Below are 20,324 nucleotides of genomic sequence, written 5' to 3' on the forward strand. Positions count from 1 at the left end.
TGCCGAAATTTTCATAAATTTTATTATTGCACCATCATTTCTATATAATGAAATACAGTTTATCATGAATTGGCGCGTCTTATGATCAAAAATTTATTGCTACATTTAGATATTTTTGAGAAAAATCTGCGTCATGTGGCTTCTGCAGCCACTCTATATTTCCCTCAATTCCTTTGAAAATTCTACATATAATAAGAAAATCAATAAAGGACATGGAACGTTTAATCACTGAGCAACAAATAATAAAAACCTGTAGCACTAAAATAAATCCCCAAAAATATATTTTAAAAAAATCTTCCATCTTAAGATCAATATCAAAAATTTTTCCTGGGAACAAAACTGATAATTATTTATTATTTTAAATATGGAAGAAAAATATCCCGCAGAGGTCGTATGAAAAGCAGAAAAATCGTGGGGCTCAAGAGAATTAATATCAATGCTAAATAAAATTCTTTGGAATGACGATACCTTTTACAAAAAAAAAATTCTTAATGTGTTGTGTCAACAAATTTTCCGCACTTACAGCCTCTTATTTTCCATCTTTTCACCATTCTAGACATTTACTTAATTTACTTCCTTCGTAGTATTATCTCCCTTTTTTCGTATTAATTGATTTCTTTTTTTTATAACTCACTAATCGTATACATTGGACAGAAAATTTTTCAATATTCATTGTATTTTTTTCACCATTATTATTATATTTTTCACCATTATTATTATTTTTTTTTTTAATTATAGTACATTTATGTAAGTTTTTTTTTTAATTTTTATTCAAAAAATTTCTCATTTAATTCTTTCTTTTAAAAAATTCTGTATATCGTATAGAGAAAGAAATTCTCATTTCCATTATTTACAACAAAATAAAAATTATAAAAAAAAACTACGAGAAATAAAGTTTCTAAATAATTGTGGTAAATAAAAATGAGGAAAAAAGTAGTTGGAGAAAAAAAAAAACTTAACAAAATTATAACTTACCACAGAAACTAATTTATTTATATTTAAGCCATTTTTTTTTCTTTAAAAAATATTCCCTAAAAATATTTTATTTACATTAAAGAAATCCACTTAAATGTCCATTTTGGAATCCTTAAAAAGATTTTTATTACAGATTTTTTTGTGTTGTAAAAATGCAAAGTTTAAGTAAACAATTAATTGCTCTTCTGTCATAATTTTGACATTGACAGATAACACTTGTCATTCAGTGCAAGTGGCGGGAAATCCTCTCAATTTGAAAAGAAAACGAAGAAGGAAATCAAAAAAAAGGGAATTCACTGTGAAAATTGCCACGAGAGGATTTCAGGAAGATATAATTGTTGCTGCCAGGAAGATTACCTGAAGTCCACGTTGTTTGCATTCTGATTCTTTTTGCTGCGTCGTTTTCCCGAGACGCCATTTACAAAACTCACCTAATTTGAAGGGTGCAAACGGATAAATTCAAATACAAAATTATTGGCTTGCCTCAGGGTTCAAGCCAGAGGGTTAATAAACTCACCTGGAGTACTTGACTGGCTTCGAATGCGGTGCCCGGTAGTAAGATCACGGGACTGGAAACATGCCCAGACTCTACGCACAGCATATTCGGATATTCATCATCCCCAAAATCCGGAGTCTCACGCGCCTTCTCCATCCACGGATTCCAGATAACTGTATCGGGGAAATTGTATTTCTGCACACGCATCTTCCTTCCGGATACCACATTCGTTATAATGTGCTCCTGCGGTGTGTGCTGATAAATGCGATCTGTCCACTCATTGATGGTCACCACGTCGCGTCCTTCCTGGTAAATGGCATTATCACGTGTCTTATCGATAAATGTACAACCATGGAGACCAGTTATTTGGCAACGTCGCACATCTGGCACCTTCAAGTACGTGTGCAGGAGCATATTGAACGAGAAGGTGAGATCTTTGCTTGGATTGTAGACCCCAATGTGGAAATGAAGTTCCTTCTCGCGCAAAATCAAACGATAAGTGATCCGGAAGCTAAGAAAATTAATGATTTCTTTTTAAAATTATTCTTTACAAAACTTTTTGAATTATAACGAAGATTTAACTGAAAGAAAGTTTCAAAATATTTCTAAAACCGAAAAAAATAAAACTCACGGATAATTCCACATTGATCGTGTGAATTCGTTGTCCATGAGACTAAAAACAGCCTCAACATCGCCTGTGGGGAGTCTTTCGGGCGCCCTCTCGAGTGCCCATCGCGTGATCCTGGCAAATCCATGCTGTGGCCCAAAAGTCCACTGACCAAATTGTGCTAAAAGCACGTGAAAAAGATCAAAGAAGACAATTTAAATCATTCGCTTTGCGCTACTCGAAGAGTTAACATCTCCCAGAGTGTGTCATAGCTGCTTTAATTTTTTCTTTTTCTCCTATTTTCAGGGATTTTTTCTATATGAAATCTACTTCATTGTACTCAGGCAAGATTTAGATTAATTCTACTGAGATTTTTTTCTTTTTTTTCGGGTGTTTTCCCAGAAAAAACCCTAAAGTTTTCTTACATTTCGCGGGAGCATATGGTGAAAAATTTTTCGTCGGACCCCAAGTTTGAGTCGCATAACAGTTTTTTGGTGATTGAGTGGGGTTTGGCTGCGCGTGTGTGTGCACACACACATGTCGCTGCCGGCAGATCAAGGGAGTACGAGCGAGATGAGGCGTGTGGCCTCTGCGCTCGCTACTCTCCCGGATTACACTGATGATGATAGCAAGATCGAAAATGCTAATGATAAGAAAGGAGATAGCGATGGTGGAAAGATAATTCGAATGAGCGCAAGAAGATGGATGTTGATCAAGAATTTATCCCAAGAATAAGACAATACGGCGATTCTACTCAGGGTCCTTTTATTGTTTACTTGCGAGCCATGAAGAAATTTTCTCTCGATGTTGTCAGGGTTTCGAATGATCTTTTCCGCAAATATGCGTCGATTAAGACAATTGATCCCGTAAATCGCGATAAGCTACGCATTGAGTTTAACTCTAAGAAAGAAGCCAATCATTTGCCTTTCAATAAGGATTTCTCTAAACGATTCTCTATTTATGTCCCGGCTAAAAAGGTTGAGATTGATGGGAAAGTTGTGTTGAATGATCACATCAACACAGCTGATATTCTGAAAGGTGGCCAAGGAGTTTGCAACGGTGTTGACCAACCCGTCAAGGTGTTGGAGGTGGAACGTTTGAAGAAGAAGGTGGTTGATGATAAAGGAAATGCTTCTTTTCAGAAAACGCCATTTGTCCGAGTGACTTTTGAAGGAAATACCCTTCCGGATGTGCTCCTTATTGGGAGACTTCGTTTGCAAGTAAATGCTTTTACCCCGAAAATCATGAGATGCACATGCTGCCTGATGGTTGGCCATACTGAGAAGTATTGTGCCAACAAGAAACGTTGCGAAAAATGTGGCCTCCGTCATAAGAATGAGGAAGAATTTAAGGAGTGTGCAGCTAGCACCTTCTTGTGTCCAAACTGTCGCATTTTTTACAGAGAAAAAACCCATGATTGCCCAAAAGTGAACATGATCAGGCAAAATGAAGTTGATAAGGCTTTGGCTAGCCGTGAGTCTGGAGCACCCGAGGCTTCTGAAAATGAAAATGCTTGGCAAATGAACGAAATGGCAAGCAGGAAAAAATTGCGAGGAAATAGGCCGCAAAACTATAAGAAAGATTTTCCTAGTGTGAATGCTGTGGTTCATAAGAACAGGTACAATGGCCTCTACGTGGTGCATGATGACGATGACGACTCTGATTTGCCTGAAGAGGAAGACGATGAAATGCTGGAAGGTGCAGTTGGTGGTGCTGTGAGTGGGGCAGTTGGTAATGCAGTAGACGGGGCAGTTGGTGGTGCAGTAAGTGGAGCTGTGGGTGATGCAAGTGGTGTCATAGTAGGTGGAACCAGTGGTGCTACAGTAGGTGGTGCCACAGGTCCTACGGCAGGTAGTTCAAGTGGTGTAGCAGTAGGTGGTGCCATAAGGAAGAGGAAACTCAATCAGAACACTGGTACGAATAACGATGATGCAATGTTCCGCTGGGCAGCTGAGTACGATAAGCAGAATCCGAGAAATGCAACCCAAATCAGGCAGCCTGGAAGTGAGAGGCCAGCTGCAAGAATGGAGGCAATGGAAACGGAACAGCAAAGTGAAGTTCCTGAGGAACAGGAGTCAAAGAAAGCATCTTATGTGGGTGGTTTTAAAGAAATGGTGTTTTCCTTTTTCAGTAGTTTTAATTTCGGTTCTGGCTTTATGAGTTTTGTCGAAGAAATTATCCTTCCTTGGATTGAGAGACGAATTAATGAGTTTATGCCTAAGATCTTTACCTTTTTCTGTAATTAATGGATAGATCAAGTCTAAGAAATATAAAAGTTTTTCAGTGGAATATAAATGGTCTTAGAGGAAGATTGCAGGATTTAATTGTTGTTTGTAGGCGTCTTAATATTGATGTTGTGTTGCTCCAAGAAACTAAAATTACACCTCGTTGTAGAATCAGAATACCCGGATATTCTCTCTTTCGCAATGACAGAACTGATCGAGGTGGGGGAGTTCTAATTGCCGTAAAGAACTCTCTAAGAGGCGAACGCATAGCAATAATTGACGATGAATACACGCAAGCAGAAATGGTTGGTGTAAATATTGTTCTAGCGAACAAAAGCGTTGCGTTGTGGTCTGTGTATATACCAAACTCCTCGGCAATTAGATTTTCTGATCTAAATCGGGTGTTTTCAACAAATGTGTTTGGTACAATCGTTGGGGGTGATTTTAATGCACATAATGCGCTGTGGGGTTCCTCCCATCAAGATGGGAGAGGTGGTACCCTTCAGGAATGGTGCGAAAATAACAACCTCGTGGTTCTGAATGATGGCCGTCCAACGAGAATTGCTTGTCCTCCAGTTCCTAGTAGTGCTATTGATATAACATTTGTGTCACAAAATATTGCTTTAGATTCAAGTTGGGATCAGTTTGAGGAAACCTTGGGCAGTGATCACATTCCCTTATTAATCAATTTTGCTTATTTAAATAGAAATGTGCCTACTGAGGTAGTAGATGAGGATTCTATTAGGGATGCGCGAGTTGATTGGAAGAAATACAAAGAGGCAGTAGAGTCATCCTTAGCTACTGTGAGTGATCCATGTCCTATAGCAAGACTTGAAAAATTAAACAAATTAATGTGGGACTCAGCTAAAGAAGCAGAGAACAGAAGACCAGGTAGAGCAAATAGTGGCAATAGTCAGGTGCAATACAGGGATCAAGTGTGGTTTGATGCAGAATGTGTGGCAGCGTGGAACGAGAGACTCGAAAGCTTTACGATGTTTCGTAATTCAGGGACTAGAGATAATTTTCTAGTTTACCGTAGGAGAGATGCCCAAGCTAGAAAGCTTTTCCGTAAAAAGAAAAGTGAGCATTGGCGTGAGAGATGTGAGAATTTTTCAAGTTCCACCTCCCTTTCTGAGTTGTGGAACATGGCGAGATCATTCCGCGGTCAAAGCCGAAGTAGAAATACAAATATGAATGAGTCAATGTTCCAAAACTTTGCTGATAAACTTGCGCCTCCCTTTGTCAGTAGACCCTATCACATTGCCCCGACAGCCCCAGAAGGTCGTGAATCACATTTGCAATACTGGTCTCTTTTTACCATGTCGGAGCTAAAATCAGCTCTCAACTCCACGAAAAATAAGTCCGCTGGCTTGGATAAAATAAAAGTGAGTTTCTTGAAAAATCTGCCGAGGAATGGGCTTGAAGTGCTTATTGGAATTTTTAATGATTTCATGAGCTCTGCCATAATTCCGAATCCATGGCTCTCTGCCAGAGTTATCGCTATACGCAAGCCTAATAAGGATGGGTCTGAAGTTGCACACTATAGACCAATTTGTATATTATCTGCGGTTCGTAAAGTTTTTGAAAAGCTAATTCTGATACGTCTGGATAGTTGGGTAACAGATCTCGATCTAATCCCACAGTCCCAAATGGGCTTTCGTAGAGGTTTTGGTACGCAAAATTGTTTAGCCGAGCTGAGCGCTAAGATACAAATTGCTTGGTCTGCAAAGAAGGTACTAGGGTGTGTGTTCCTTGATGTATCCTCAGCCTATGATGGGGTGCTGGTCGATGTGCTATGCCAGGATCTTGTATCTATTGGTTTGCCTCAGAACATTGGCGTGCTTTTGAGTCGCCTACTTTCTGAGCGGTGCTTGGAATTTTTTGATGGCAATCGTAAGATCTTAAGCAGATCAGGATCCGTCGGTTTACCGCAGGGCTCAGTGTTAGCTCCCCTTTGTTATAATCTTTATGTCAGAGACATTGATAATACCATCTCCCAGGATTGTCTTGTTCTGCAGTATGCAGACGACATTGCAATAGGATTTGCCCACAAGGACCCTCAAGTCATAGCGAACGTTCTTTCAAACTTATGTTTGAAAATTGAATCGTTTCTAATAAAACGAGGTCTGTCCATTTCAGTTCAAAAATCTGTAGCCATGCTTTTTACAAAAAAACATGTCCTGCCCTTTTTTGAGGTAAGATGTGGTAGCAATGTCATTCCTCTTGTTGAGAAATTTAGATATCTGGGGGTGGTGTTCGATCGCAAGTGTCTCTGGGGAGCACACATCAGAGCGGTTGCGGAGTCTTGTAGTAAGAGAGTCAATTTTCTGCGGGCTGTTTGTGGTCTTAGGTGGGGTGCACATCCGACCGTCTTAAGGACATTGTACGTAACGACGATAAGATCTGTCATGGAGTATGGATCACTGGTCTTCAGGACAGCTGCTAATTCACATATGATGAAACTTTACAGAATACAGTGGCGATCGTTGAGAATCTGTTTGGGTCTTATGACGTCCACGCATACAGGTAGCCTTGAAGTGATTGCAGGTATTTGCCCGTTGGATCTTAGATTTATAGTTGTTGCAGAAAGGTTTCTAATCAGGTCATCGGACAGAGATGTACAGTTGTGGCAAGACTTGAGGTATATCAAGCAAAACTGCCCAAAAAGCCCATTTACTGAAATAATGAAGTGGCTAGATGAAATTGGTTGGAATGAAATAAATGTAAAAACCTATGACAATCTGCATTTCAGTACTGACCGCCCACAATTTCAATTCTGTACTATAATCTGGGAACAGCTGCGAAGTTTTCCTAAGGACATGTGGCAAATTTATGCAAATGGATTTGTCAGAAATGAGCTTTTGTCGCTCAATAGCGAAATGTCTCATGCATTTATACAGATGGGTCTAAAACCCAACAAGGCGTTGCTTCAGCGTTGTGGGATGAGACGTTTGACTTTGGTGATGCTAGAACCTTGAGTCGCTGCTCTTCTGTATTCACGGCGGAATTGGTGGCAATTAAAATGGCACTAGAAAGAGTTCTTACTTCGAATGGGAATCTGCAAAGAGCAATTATCCTGAGTGATTCATTGTCGAGTTTACAGAAAATTGATAGCCGCTGGTCTCTGAAGTCTCAAGCAGATATTTCAAGTGACATACTGAGGATGATTGGAGAAATTAACAACTCGGGCAAGGAGGTAATTTTCATGTGGATTCCCTCCCATGTGGGTGTAACTGGCAATGAGAAAGTAGACTTGCTGGCAAAAGCGGCTACTGCTAATGATGAAGGTGATCCAGTGTGCCTTAGAAAGGAAGATTTCTTTAAATCCATCAATGATGATTGTCTATTGCAGTGGAAAGTATATTGGCAAAATGAAGACAGAGGCCGCCTATGTTTTTCGATTCTTCCTTCTTGTGGACTCACTCCGTGGTTTCACAGGTTGACAGGCATTAGGAGAGAGGGTTTATGCCTCGTCAATAGAATCATTGCAAACCATTACAGGTTAAATGCCCATTTATTCCGTATCAATATTGTTGAGAGCCTTAATTGTAACATGTGCAATACGCCTGAAGATGTAGATCATGTTCTTTTTTATTGTGAAAGGTATGTGGGGGGGTTAAAAAAAAAAAAAAAAAAAAAAGACAATTTAAAAAATAAAAAACACAGCTAAAGGTGAAGAACTCAATATTTGAATATAGCCATCATGATATGCTTCATTGAGTATCTTTCTTTTTCCAATCATTGCACACTCTTCGTGCTTTTTTTCTTTCATTCTTCTTAATACTCCATAGAAACATCTTCTATTCTTGGATTGGGATTTTTTTTTTGTCAATGAGCAGCAAAAAAGAAGTGACACACACTGGAAAATAAGAAGTAAAAGAGAACTTACGAAATACAAATGGAATTCCTCCTCTAATTGCTTTTTTGCCATCGAAAACCGCCAATTTGCTGCAATGAAAAAAAAAAACATGGAGAAAAGTTAAACAAGTTTAGGTAAAAAGAACATTAGGTGGAAAAAATTAGGACAAGAAATGGCAGAAAAAAATTCTTGTGTTCTCTTTTTGAACATCTTTAGACTGAAACCACGGCTTTAACGAATTTTGAATAACATCTACAAAATTGAATGAAAATGAAGAAGAAGAAGAATCTGTCATTCAAAGAAGGTCTCTGATTGGCTGATTAATTCTACTTAAGCATTTTCATTGGCTATCGCTAAAGAGGTTGAGTCTGTGTGCAAGTTTCACCTGAACAGAGAATTACGTAGGTAGATAGTTTATTAATTTTTTTATGAGTTCATCAGAAATATATTTTTTTAAATAAAATTCAATAAAAGTTTTCCAAAAAGATTCTTTCGCTGTAAACAGACCTTTTAGTGAAGACGAGCTAATTCTTAAGAGCTCCTGATAAATTCATTCTTAGAAAATATCACCTAAAAATACCAAAAATTCCTAAAAATTAAAAGCAAATTAGAAAAAAATGTATTCCTTATATTGGTTTGTAGGCCACAGAAGAGCCAAATACACCAGAAATCGTGGAAAAGAGCCCCAAAGACGTTTAAAAAAAAACGAAGATGGGAGTTTTTGAAGGTGATTATTAAATTCTGATTTAATACACGAACATCGTGAAAATAATCATCCTCATAAATGACTTAGAAAAATACTTCTTCTCTTCTTAATCTCAAAAATAATTTGGAGAAGAAACCAGTTCTTTTTTTTTCAACTTATTCAAACTAAACACTCACACACCACTCATCCACCTCTCAGGTGAAGAAATGAAAAAAGAAATCCCGCCAAAGAAAAGAGTACTCATCATTTTTTTTGGATTCCTGCACACCGGTGAGCATTCACTTCAAAAATTATGTACATACATGGCAGAGGAGAGTAGGTAGTAATGTGAGATGGGTTATTATTTGAAATTATTTGGAACTTTCATCGCGAAGAACAATTTTTCTTTTAGCGAATGAGAGCAAATACACTGCAGGAGAGGATTTATTAAAATTATAAAGAAGAAAAAGATTTTAAAATTTCAGCCAGAAGGTCACGCGTTTTGTGGGATAGAGATAGAAAATATATGGAAATAAATCACTGTGATTAATTGATTAATTACCTTTTTGTGTTTGAAAAAGGCACACACGGTGAATTTGGTAAGCAGGAAATGAATCGGATCAAAATGAAATAAAAAGCCACAAAAATGAAACGCATTCAGGAGCTCTCGTCGCGGAAACAATTAAAAATTAATCCTTTGAAATCGACGAGAGGAATATTTTTTAATTTAAGCAAAAAAAACCACATCTGTGGGGTTTATAAAGAGAAAGAGAAGGAGAATAAAAAGCCATTGAAAGTTCATTTGGAGAATTTTTCCAATTGATTTTTCTTTTAGAAACTACTAAACTAATGCATGTCAGGGGTGTTTTTAAGACAAACAGACGAAAATAAAATGTTTCAGAAAATAAATGTGGTGGACAAAGAAAAGCATAGAAAATTAGGTTAATTATTTTATTAAATTTCTTAAATTTAAATTTTCTTACATTTCTGTCAAAATGTAAGAATAATTTAGTGCATAGTGTATTTTTTATAAAATCATGTTTTAATTTTTTAAATTAATTTTAGACCTTTAATCCCTTTAATCGATTTTTTAACCTTTACGACTTCTTGACTATTTTTTTTTAAATTTTTTCAAGGTTTCCCTAACTTTAAAATATAAAAGTTATTAATCCCAAAAGGGAAAAAAACATTTCGTATATTTTTGGTTATTTTTTTTAAGATTATTTTCACAAATTGTCATCAAAATCAATTCAACAAATTTTTATCAGTGAATGAAAAATGTAAGTTAACGTGTGGAACACTTCGAGAATTCGATATTTCTTACCTAAAACTTTAACACTTGGATCGAGGTTTCTAACTTCAAAAGTTTGTCGTTCATTTTCTCCAAGGGGATGGTTTAACCTCATTTTCAGTGAAGAAAAGTCACTTTTTGTTGAACAAAATGTATGAGGAATTCTCGAATCTCGCTCAATCTCGACCGATTCCCGAGAAACACTTTAACTTTTTTTAAATTAATAATGTTATTTCGATGATGAGAAGGGATCAACCGAGAGCTAATTAAATGTACTATCGATTGCAAGTGGAATTGTGCAAACTGATCCCTTATTTTGATCGGAAGAACCTGCTGCCTCACTAAAAGTACTGATTTCTCGGGGTTGGGCATCCCCCTGATTTTCTCTCAAAAGAAAATATTTTTATAAGTTTTCTTTTGGCGATCTTGAAGTAATGAAACTTCCCTATAGACAGATGTAGAACTTATCTCGGAATATTCAATAGATTTTAATTCTGTGGCAATAAAAAAATCGAATTGGCCACTTCGGCCAGCAAAGTCCTCCAAGGGTTAATCTTAATTTTCTCAAAATGAAGCTTTTCATCATACATAATATTAAAACGTGTAAAGTTCTTTTCTCAATTTACATAAAAATTGATTAAAAATACTAATCCGTAATTTTTTTTTTCCAAATAGAAAAACATCTTTGTATAAATTAAATTCTTGTGTCTTGATCATTAATTAAATTTGTATATTTGAAGAAAAAAGAACAGATATAAAATTACGACTAATCCAAATATTCCATTAACAATACACTGGTAATTAACTCCACCATTCGTAAATCTCCGACAAAACTTTATTTCTCTTTTACCACAATTTTCTCGCACACACCAAAAAAACACCTCAATCAATGTCTCGAGAGATTCATCGTTGAATTATAATTTTCTATAAAACATTTTGCCCAAAGATCAACGTCAATTTGCACTTCCGGGACCACGTTTTCATCTCAAACACAAATCTGCGGTTGCAAAATGGTTATACATAATGCCAAGATCGTCTGTGCTGTGCTCCTTTTTTGGGTACACACACAGTTATTGTTTGTGGTCAAATAAAAAGGAGTTTGGTGGAGGAACAAAAGGTTCCAATTCGAGGCACCTTCGTGGATAAAAACTATTTTCTTGGGAGATTCTTTCGACACAGAACGAATGAGTTTTGTGAATGATGATGCTTTCAGATGCGGAGGGAGGTAAAAACGTTGAATTATCGCGAATCGCATGTTGGATGTTTTGTCTCATTGCGCGAACTTTTTTCCCGCGCTTTTTTTTGTTTTTCCTCTTCCTCCGCAACTTCAAGAGCATGGGTAAAAAGGAACAGAGCGAGATTAGTGAGCATTTCTGCATGGAAAAGACAATTGAGAGACATTTATTACCATGGTGAGAATATCCTGACATTTTTACCCTTCTGGGCAAAATCCTCACCCTTGTCGCGAGGAATCATCAGAAGCCGTCCTCTTCGCTTTAGAGATAGCTCCCAGCATTGGCCGACAAGGCCAGCCGCGGTGGTGCAAAAAAAAGCTCACAGAGATGGCAAAATGTGAGAGAATTTGGAGGAAAGATTGTGAATTAGACGAAGATGTTGAGTTGGATGTGAAACAACTCTGGAAGCGGCAGAAACACCGAACAGAAAGCAGAGATGGAGAGCCAGTAGCAAGAAATGCTCGTCGGAAATGGGATTTGACACAAAAACTAGGCGCTACTGTTTTCAAATAAAGCGCAAAAGAGAACAGAGATGAATTGGTGCGGGATTTTTGCACAAACTTCTTGTTTGAACAAACAATTGCGAGCTTTCTCGGAAAGATTCAGTTAAATAAAAGAATAGACGATTTTTTGCTTTAACCGTTTTAATTTGAATTTTAAATTTTGACAAACAATTATCTGTCACTGTCATTGTGACATTTTAACCCAAAGTGAGACAGATTTGAATAGTACAAAGCAGCAAAAAAAATTCCTCAGCACAATCTCTCTTTATTTAATAACAAACCCCTCTATAAAAATTTTCATTCTCTGAAATTAAAAAAAAAACTAACGAGTTCGCTGTAAAATAATCCAAACAAATATTCCCTAAAAGTTTTAGTATGTGTTCTGTTGTAGTTATAATTCCTCTCCGTATCGATCGAGGGAATTTGTGTGCTTTCCTCTTCGTGCCTTTTTTTCCCCAGTACAGCTTGATGATGATGCTGATGAAAAAGTGCTTCAACCACACACATTTTCCACCCCCTCAGCCAACCACCCCCCTTTCACTTTTTCCCCAAACACCCGGTTCTCATTTTTCTCCAACATGCACAACACATTTTCGTTGAGCGCTCCTCTGCAAAACTGATGCCGGGGTATTTTGCACATAAGATTTTCACCCAAAGAATTTCCACCCCGGGCCAGAGAGAGGAGCATCACAAACAGATGATGCCCCAACTTTTTGCCCCGCAGGTCGGAGATCTCTCTGGGGGTCTTTATGTGTGTGAGCAAAATCCGCCCAGTGAATGAATCCCACGAGGTGGAATTTTTTCGGGGGTGGGGTTTGTATGAAGAAATTCCAACAATTCCCACAATCACAGAACTTTGTGCAATTTTTTTATGCTCCTTTGTGGTGTTCCATCTTGGTCAGAAGCGTACGAATGGATGTGAGTTTTTCTCTATCTCCTCACATGTTCTTCCCCAAGAAATTTGCTATTTTGCAACTTTCTTTTTAACGTTTCCCACCCCTCAATATCATTTATATGTGGTGGGATTACAATAAAATGAAATTTTCTTGGGAGGTTCTAACAAAATTCTAGGGTATGTAGTGTTATGGATAATTTTAAATATTATTGTTTTTTTTTTTATTAAATTGCATTATTAGTATACCTACTTATTTATTGTATTAATATTAGAATAACAAAACTTTTAGAGAATTAAGTTAGATTTTTTTTGACAGTGACAGATATTTGTTGTCAGATTTAAATTTAAAATAGCGTTAACGGTTTTCAAAGGTTCTGTGTTAGTATTTGAAGCAAATTAATCTGTATCATCTGTATGAGTGAAGGGATATTAGTCTTTTACCTAGCCTCTTAGGACCTTTTTAGTCTAGTCCAGTCAGGCCTCCAGGCTAGGACCTTCACACCACAATGAATAACGTTGCCCAATAAAGTTCCGATTTTTTTTTTAATAAGCCAACATAAAGAAATTTACTCACCTTACGAACAATTGTTCCTGATTGTTCACCCGCCAAGACACCACAGTTGCCCCTGGATGGAAGAAAAGAGAAAATCAAGGATGTAGTAAAAATGCACATTCATCTGATTACTTCTCCACCCTTTTCGCTTCTTGGCTGTTTTTTTATCCCCATAATTTTTTCCATTCCTTTTTTTTACCATCAATTGCGAAACTTTCATCTGCAGAAATATTTTTAATTTGCACCACTCTGAAATCTCATTAGAAATTTTGCAAACTCCACAAGCAAAAACAAACAATTAGTGAGACTTTCTGACGAAGGAAGAGAAGTTTTTTTTTTCTTTTTAAAGTTTAAAAAAAAAGTTGTTCAGCTTAAGTGCAAAAGGCGAATGATTAGTGATTTTCATGTAAAGTCTGTGTGTGGAGTAACCAGTGAAGTTCCCCAAAACGCCCGGAAAAGCACCTCAGTCGTCTTATCCGAAACGACATGCAATAAAAGCGTACAAAACGCGCCACTGCTAGTGTTGCGTTTTTTGTCCATCTTTTTTTCAGCACTTCCCTTCTCTCGCGTGTTTTTTTCTTCAGCTCGAAAATGTTATTATATGGTTTATTCTCTATTATTTAGCTTCAACTTTTTTTCAGCTCTCTATCTGTGAGTGCACACCAACAAAAACATTCTCTGCCCCTCTCTCGCTCTATCGTTAATTTTCGTCATCATCATTAGAGAAAATATATGTACACATACATAATCTGGGGAGCAGGGAATACATCATGAGAGGGGAAACCGGGACTTTTCCGGATCGGATTGTATGTAGGTGTAGGGGGAGAAGAGTTAAACCCCCAAACACCCTCGGGAGCTCTTTCTCTGGGGCTTGAAATATGTTTTTTCTTTCCATTCACGGAAAGTGGAGGGAAAAAAAACGCCATAGACGCCCTCTACGTTTACCCCCCAAGTGCTGCCCCCTAAATTCTGTCATATTGTTTTTCAACGTCCTCACACACACATAAGCGGCGGCGCATTTGGTATATAGATATTTAATGGCGCGTGTGTGTGTGTCCACGCGCTTTTTTTCATATGAACTTTTCCAATTGAAAATGGCCTTGTCATCGCCTAATTTTCACACAGTACCCTTTTCAACCGAGCCAAAGAGCAATATTTCCACCACCTACCGACCCCTAATTGTCACTTACCATGTAAATTAATGGTGCAAGTCGTATTATTTCCCCTATCCAGAACAACCACACTCGTGGCAGCCATTTCAAATAAACACAAACGACACTTTTACAACACCCGAGGAGAGAAATCCAAAGTTTTCCACCCAAATCACCCTCAATGCCACCCAAATTGCCTCACCCAATTACCCACGGATACACCGACAATTAACTTTTGCACTAAAGCACGGGGTACGTGTGGAAAAAACGGGTGAAAGAGGACTTCCAAGGTGGGAACTCGCACTATTGCTGGCCGAAAGAAAAATCTCTTTGGATGTGCCCTATTGTGTGCCTCTCACACTTGCACTCGCCTTTTGACACTCCTTCGCAACATGCAACACACTCTCGCGGGGCTCACGGGCAATTTTTCATTTCTCAAGAGGGAAAAGCAAACGTTATTCACTTTCCATGCGGTTGTCCCGCTTGCACCAACGCCATTCCAAATGGCTGGCGCGAGTGAGCAAAAATGGCCGACTCTTTTTGTTGATTTACTAGGAAGGGGAAGTTTTGCTTTGGTGGGGATGGGAGTGGCACATAACCTCAATGTCTGAGTCTATTTGAATATCAACAAACTGCTGCAACTGATTTTATTTGTTATTTTTATTGCTATTCTTTCCTTAATATTGAACACTACGTTCTTGCAATTAAATAGAACTTTTGTGTGCTAGGAAAATATCAGTTTGAAATCACTTTGCGAAGCATCAAGGCGGCCATGGAGAGAAAGTGTTAATAAAACTATGAATAAATAAAATGTTTGTAAACTTGTAAAGATTTTAGAAAGCCGCAAATTACGCTAAATGCTGCAAACTAGACCACACCCGATTAAGGTATTAAACATCAATTGAAAGAAATCCTTGGTCCTTAGAGCCGGAATGAAAATCTCAGCATGCTCGCCAGTGTCACCACCGAAGGCACCACCGAGGCCATCGAGGAAGATTGACGAAACCCCAAGATGGAGCAGTTGATTATTGGCAAAAAAAATTGAATTATGAGTATTAGAATTAGTAAAAAAAAAAAAAGGAAAAATGTGATGTATTACCGTTAGGAGGGTATAAAATAAAGAGCACAAGGGGAGTTCGCTCTCTTGTGGTTCAGACTTACGCATGAACACGCGACAATAACAATGGACCTGCTAAAATAATTCCTATCCTGAAGGATAGTAGAGTTTGTGTGAGCTATGATTCGACATCCTGCAGATAAAAACATCTATCCTGATTAGTAATCCTTACTATTGCAATGTGATTCAGTTACTCCAAATCTTCGGATCAAATCCAGCGCCTTCAAAGTCCTCAAATTTTAAGCGATATAATAAATATTTTATTTAACAAAATGTTTATGAATAGATACAAAATATTAACTATTAAACTCATATCAACAAGATAGTTTGCTAAAAAAAAAGATGTATATTCACAATTGCTGGCATTTTAAATGTTATTTTGGAATAAATTTATTTTATTTTTTTACCTTTTGTTTGTTTTTACTCCCAATCATTGCGGACTCTATCCCAATCACTGATAAAGGGCTTATCGATAGTTTCGATCGTCATCTCGCCACAAAAGACACAATCAGATGCTGTAATACTCTGAATTTCTTCCTTTAAAGCTTCTCTGGCTCCCTGAGCATCACTTCCAGACACTGTCTGACCCGCTCCGAGCATACTGAGTCGCATTTTCAGCCCTGAAAGCCGTTGCGCCACTTCGGGACTAAGTTGTGGCGTTAGATGCTTCTCCAGGCAATCCTCGTGGAATTTATGACCGCACGGGAAGAGAAAGAAGGGTCTTATGAGGATGCAAGCACTGCAAATTGAGCATAAATCCGCCGGGGAAATCGTAACTGATCTATTACGGAATGTCTGTAGCTCAGAGCGGACTTTTTCCGCCGACTTTGCTGATTCATCCATATCTCGTCGCTGTTCCTGGATTTTGAGATTGTACTCCTTGAGGGCATCACAAATGGCATCCTTGAAGTGATCAATGCGCTCAAAGTCAGAGAAGAAGGGAAGGAGGTCTTCAATTCGCAGCAGATCACATTCCTGAAGCAACTCCAGGGCTTCTTTGACATCTTCCCGGCCACGGATTTCATGCTCCGCAATACGTAACCACAATTTTCGCCGCAGATCCTTATCCGGGGCCATTGAGGCTGTATGTTGGGCTAGTTTTGTATTAACTGTGAGTGCCAGTTCAACCGCTTGGTGCCACATTTCCAGGAGACACTGCAGGAAGACACAAGCCTCGGGGACATTGTGCTGCCGACATACCCGAAGAGCATAATGGACGTCGTAGTGAATCATCGAGATATCCTTTCCCTGCGTCTCTAGGAAAATCATCAACTTCTCAGCCCGATGCTGGGCATAGAGTTGAATGAGGAAATTATGAATTGCTGTCTCAGTACATCCCATGGAATGAACGCAGAATTCCAAGTATCTTATTATCTCAGCCACATGCGTATCGCTCTCAATGACAATCAACGTGGGCAGGAGTTTCACGGCATCCAGACGCTTTCCTTGCACCATGGCAGCAGCAATTGTCTCCCTGGGAATGTCCTCCATGAGAATTGGGGCGTATTTGTAAAACAATTCAGGACGATTTTGACTTCGGAGCACCGCGAGAGCTTCCAAGAACTTCCCCTGAGCAATGTGCTGATTGACAACATTCTCAAAGTCGCGATTAACACCCGCCAAGGTGGCCAAGTTGTGGGAATCTCCGTGTGATGCCATGAGATCATAGATAACCCCACGATTTGTCTTCATGCACTCCACCACCCTCGGGGTGTTCATGAATGCATCAAAATCTCTCTGAAGGACACGCACTTGATCCTGATGCTCACTCTTTCGGGCTATTTCCGTGAGATACAGCTCCACCATCCACACCACGAGCATTGTAATCTGACTCTTATCCTGCGCTTTAAGCCCCTCGAGACGCTTCTTCAGGAAGATCATCAGAGCTTCATTCTCATTGATTTCCAGGAATTTCAGGCAGATTCCCTCGAAGCTTGCCTGCGTCTCTGCATAGAGACGAGCACTCTCGAGGAATTCAGCCCGAGTGAAGCACTGCTCTGCTTGACGACGCAGGACAATGTCCAAGTGGGCAGGATTTTCCCGGGCATACTTGAGGGCACTGTCAAATTCTCCCTTCTCCATGTAAATCCGCCACACATTGCGCTCCTCCTTTGTCACCTTAATTCTGAAAGGACAATTCACAAAAAATTAGCCTCTTACTCATTCTCTTAATTATTTGATTTTTGGGATTTTCATAAAGCTTCAGAATTTCCCAGATAGGGATAACTGGGGTAAAATGGTGAATTAGAAAAAAAAAATAAATAAAAATTAATAACTCATGAAGCAGTGAGAGATAATCTGTCTAATTTTGTCAGTAGTTGCACTTCATACCCCTGCCTAAACCTAAAAAGTTTCATAATAATTGATCCAATATTTTGGCTTTTATTTGAAAAACAAATTTTTCGAACCTCAAAGTTACTTTGACCTCTCAACTACAAATTCAACTCCAGAAACGAAATAATAAACATTTATTTTGACTAGAAAAAAACTCCACGGAAAATGAGCGACAAGTCTACAAAAAAGTTTTCAAACATTTTTTATAGTGATAAAAACGACAAATGGCGTCGAAATATTTGAATTTTTTGGCAATTTTTATTTGCACTTTTCGATGTGATCCCAGTGGATTTTGGGGAGTTTCTCTCGCGATTCTTCAATGTTTTTTGATCCTCTACAAAATGGAATGGGTTAAAATTGTTCTGCGATAGAGGATCATCTTTCATACAGGCCTGAATAAACTCCTTTAACGTTTTTTTTTTATTTTTTGTATTTTTTTAATAAAAAAAAAGTATTAATTGTTACATAAATCTCTCATTCTCAAAAGATATTATAGTGCCTTGCTAAAATAATTTCATAAAATTATGATTAGCGAACAAAAAACGCAATTAACCATTTTACCCCAGGATTTTTGGAACAGACAAATGTGGAAGGGTTTGGAAAATGGCCTGAAAAAGCATTTTCCCGTTGAGATAGAGAAAAATCGTCTGAGACAAAGTTGTAGCTCGGAAAATTTCCTATAAAATTGTTGTCATAAGAAATCTCAAATATTTCCACGGAATTCAGGAAAAATTATCTCCCAAAAATTCATCATTTTACCCCAGGTTCCCCTACTCACCGAAAAATAACTTTGGTGCTGTAGACGTAGATAACGTTCTCCCGGTAATCCCTGACTGCATTCAGGAGTGGCCCAAAATTCTCACTGATGAATTCCTCATAGACTATTTGGTAGTTTAGAAGTGAAATAGCCGCCAAGTGGTCAGGATAGACGAGGATTGCGTGGAAATCTGTGAGAGCAAAAGCAACTGGAACTGTTGCTCCTTCACTCTCTGGCAAGGTGATTTGTTTGTTTTGTACAATTCTGGCTGGATTGTCACACTTGGAGTCCATTTCGCCGTAGAAAATGCACGGTTCTGTGATCCATCCAAAGGAACGCGGGAAATGGGATTTGTAGTCATAACAGACACGGAGTTTTGTTGCCTTGCCCTTGGCTGCTTTCTTAATCTCATGGAAATCCTGAATGTCCTCTGGGACGTTCAGGTAGGAGTTGAAGATACTCTGAAGAGGTTGTCTCTCGTCGGATTTGATGGTTTCCTGGAATTTGTACAAGCGATCGACACTTGTGGCCAGGACAATGTATTCATTGGTGTTCGGGACACGGAAGTACTCAATCCCAGTAATGCCAATGTTCTCATTGCGTCCGATGTCAAAGACCTGGAAGGAATAACTTGAATTATTTGCGAGAAATGGCATTTTGGGAGGATTTCTTTTACCAATCCTTCATCATCCCTACTCCCATAGAGGGGCAGGTAGTTTGGAAGCTTGCAAGGGAATCAGGAAAGTGAAGAAAATTCAATAATTTAGTTTTCTATCGATTTCTTACCTGCTTCCAGTTGTTGTGAACAACTTTTTCAGACTCCACTGCGAGTTCAATTTCAAAGATGAGACCACGGCTGGTACCCAGCAAAATGGGTCCTGTTGATGTCTCCGAATCATTCTCATAGTTGAAAGCAACGCAGGTGATCTCGTGATCGCGGAACTTATCGAGTCTTTTGGGTTTACTCTGATTCCGATGGAGATAGAGAAGTTCCGGAACAAATTGTGTGGACTTTGGAACGAGAGCAATCAGCAGATGAGCTCCTAGCGGATCCAGGAAGACCCTGGCAATCTCCTGACCAGCTGTATACTTCTCCAGGGCAACTTCTACAGAGAAGAGATTTATTTAGAGGCCTTCCCGTTTACACAACGAGAGGACATCTAGAACTCACCATCTGAACGATTTATGTCAGTTAGTTGCATCCGGAAGACCACATTATTAGCCATCACGAGCATCAGCCACCCATTGGAGACAACCAGGTGATTGATGACGTGCGGCATGGAGATGTTCATCTTCAATTTACTGAAGATTGGCGCTTCCTGGGACATCCTGACTGAAATGTATCCACTTGAGGTTGTTGGTGTGACTGAACTGCTCTTTGTTGAGCTCTCATCCCGCTTCAGGGTCTTATTGTACTGATCAAACATTGACGTCATCTTTCTACCAAATAAATCTCCTATCGATTCCGCCTATTTTTCACCCCACCCGGGATTTCTTATCAATTTTATCAACTTTCTCAAGAAAAATCAACACAAAACCAAAACAATCCCGTCAAATTCCATTCCAAGCGACTGCAGCGCCAGCGTCAAAGCCAAGAACTAATTTTTTGAATTGATAACCGTTACAAAAACGAACGGAAAA

The 20,324-nt window shown here is 38.6% G+C and overlaps 2 protein-coding genes across 4 annotated transcripts; both read right to left on the reverse strand.

Moving 5' to 3' along the window:
* On the reverse strand, positions 1–15,007 carry LOC129790990 (uncharacterized). Its single transcript, XM_055828849.1, has 6 exons — positions 14,515–15,007; positions 13,346–13,397; positions 8,193–8,251; positions 2,103–2,259; positions 1,493–1,982; positions 1–1,406 (listed from the first exon to the last, which is right to left on the reverse strand). Exons 1-6 carry the CDS (start codon positions 14,579–14,581, stop codon positions 1,329–1,331), a joined length of 903 nt encoding a protein of 300 aa, XP_055684824.1. The 5' UTR covers positions 14,582–15,007; the 3' UTR covers positions 1–1,328.
* A 762-nt stretch (positions 15,008–15,769) lies between these two features.
* LOC129790991 (vacuolar protein sorting-associated protein 18 homolog) lies at positions 15,770–20,256 on the reverse strand. 3 transcript variants are annotated; one of them, XM_055828852.1, is made up of 5 exons: positions 19,855–20,248; positions 19,470–19,789; positions 18,705–19,300; positions 16,000–17,717; positions 15,770–15,823 (listed from the first exon to the last, which is right to left on the reverse strand). In XM_055828852.1, exons 1-4 carry the CDS (start codon positions 20,117–20,119, stop codon positions 16,013–16,015), a joined length of 2,886 nt encoding a protein of 961 aa, XP_055684827.1. In that variant the 5' UTR covers positions 20,120–20,248; the 3' UTR covers positions 15,770–15,823; positions 16,000–16,012. The 3 variants fall into 3 exon arrangements, with proteins under 3 accessions (XP_055684827.1, XP_055684826.1, XP_055684825.1); XM_055828851.1 differs by lacking the exon at positions 15,770–15,823 and adding an exon at positions 15,830–15,922; XM_055828850.1 differs by lacking the exon at positions 15,770–15,823 and having other exon boundaries at positions 15,830–17,717; positions 19,855–20,256.
* Positions 20,257–20,324: the final 68 nt, after the last annotated feature.

The sequence above is a fragment of the Lutzomyia longipalpis genome, chromosome 2, assembly GCF_024334085.1.
Source record: "Lutzomyia longipalpis isolate SR_M1_2022 chromosome 2, ASM2433408v1".
In the NCBI taxonomy this organism is placed as follows: domain Eukaryota; kingdom Metazoa; phylum Arthropoda; class Insecta; order Diptera; family Psychodidae; genus Lutzomyia; species Lutzomyia longipalpis.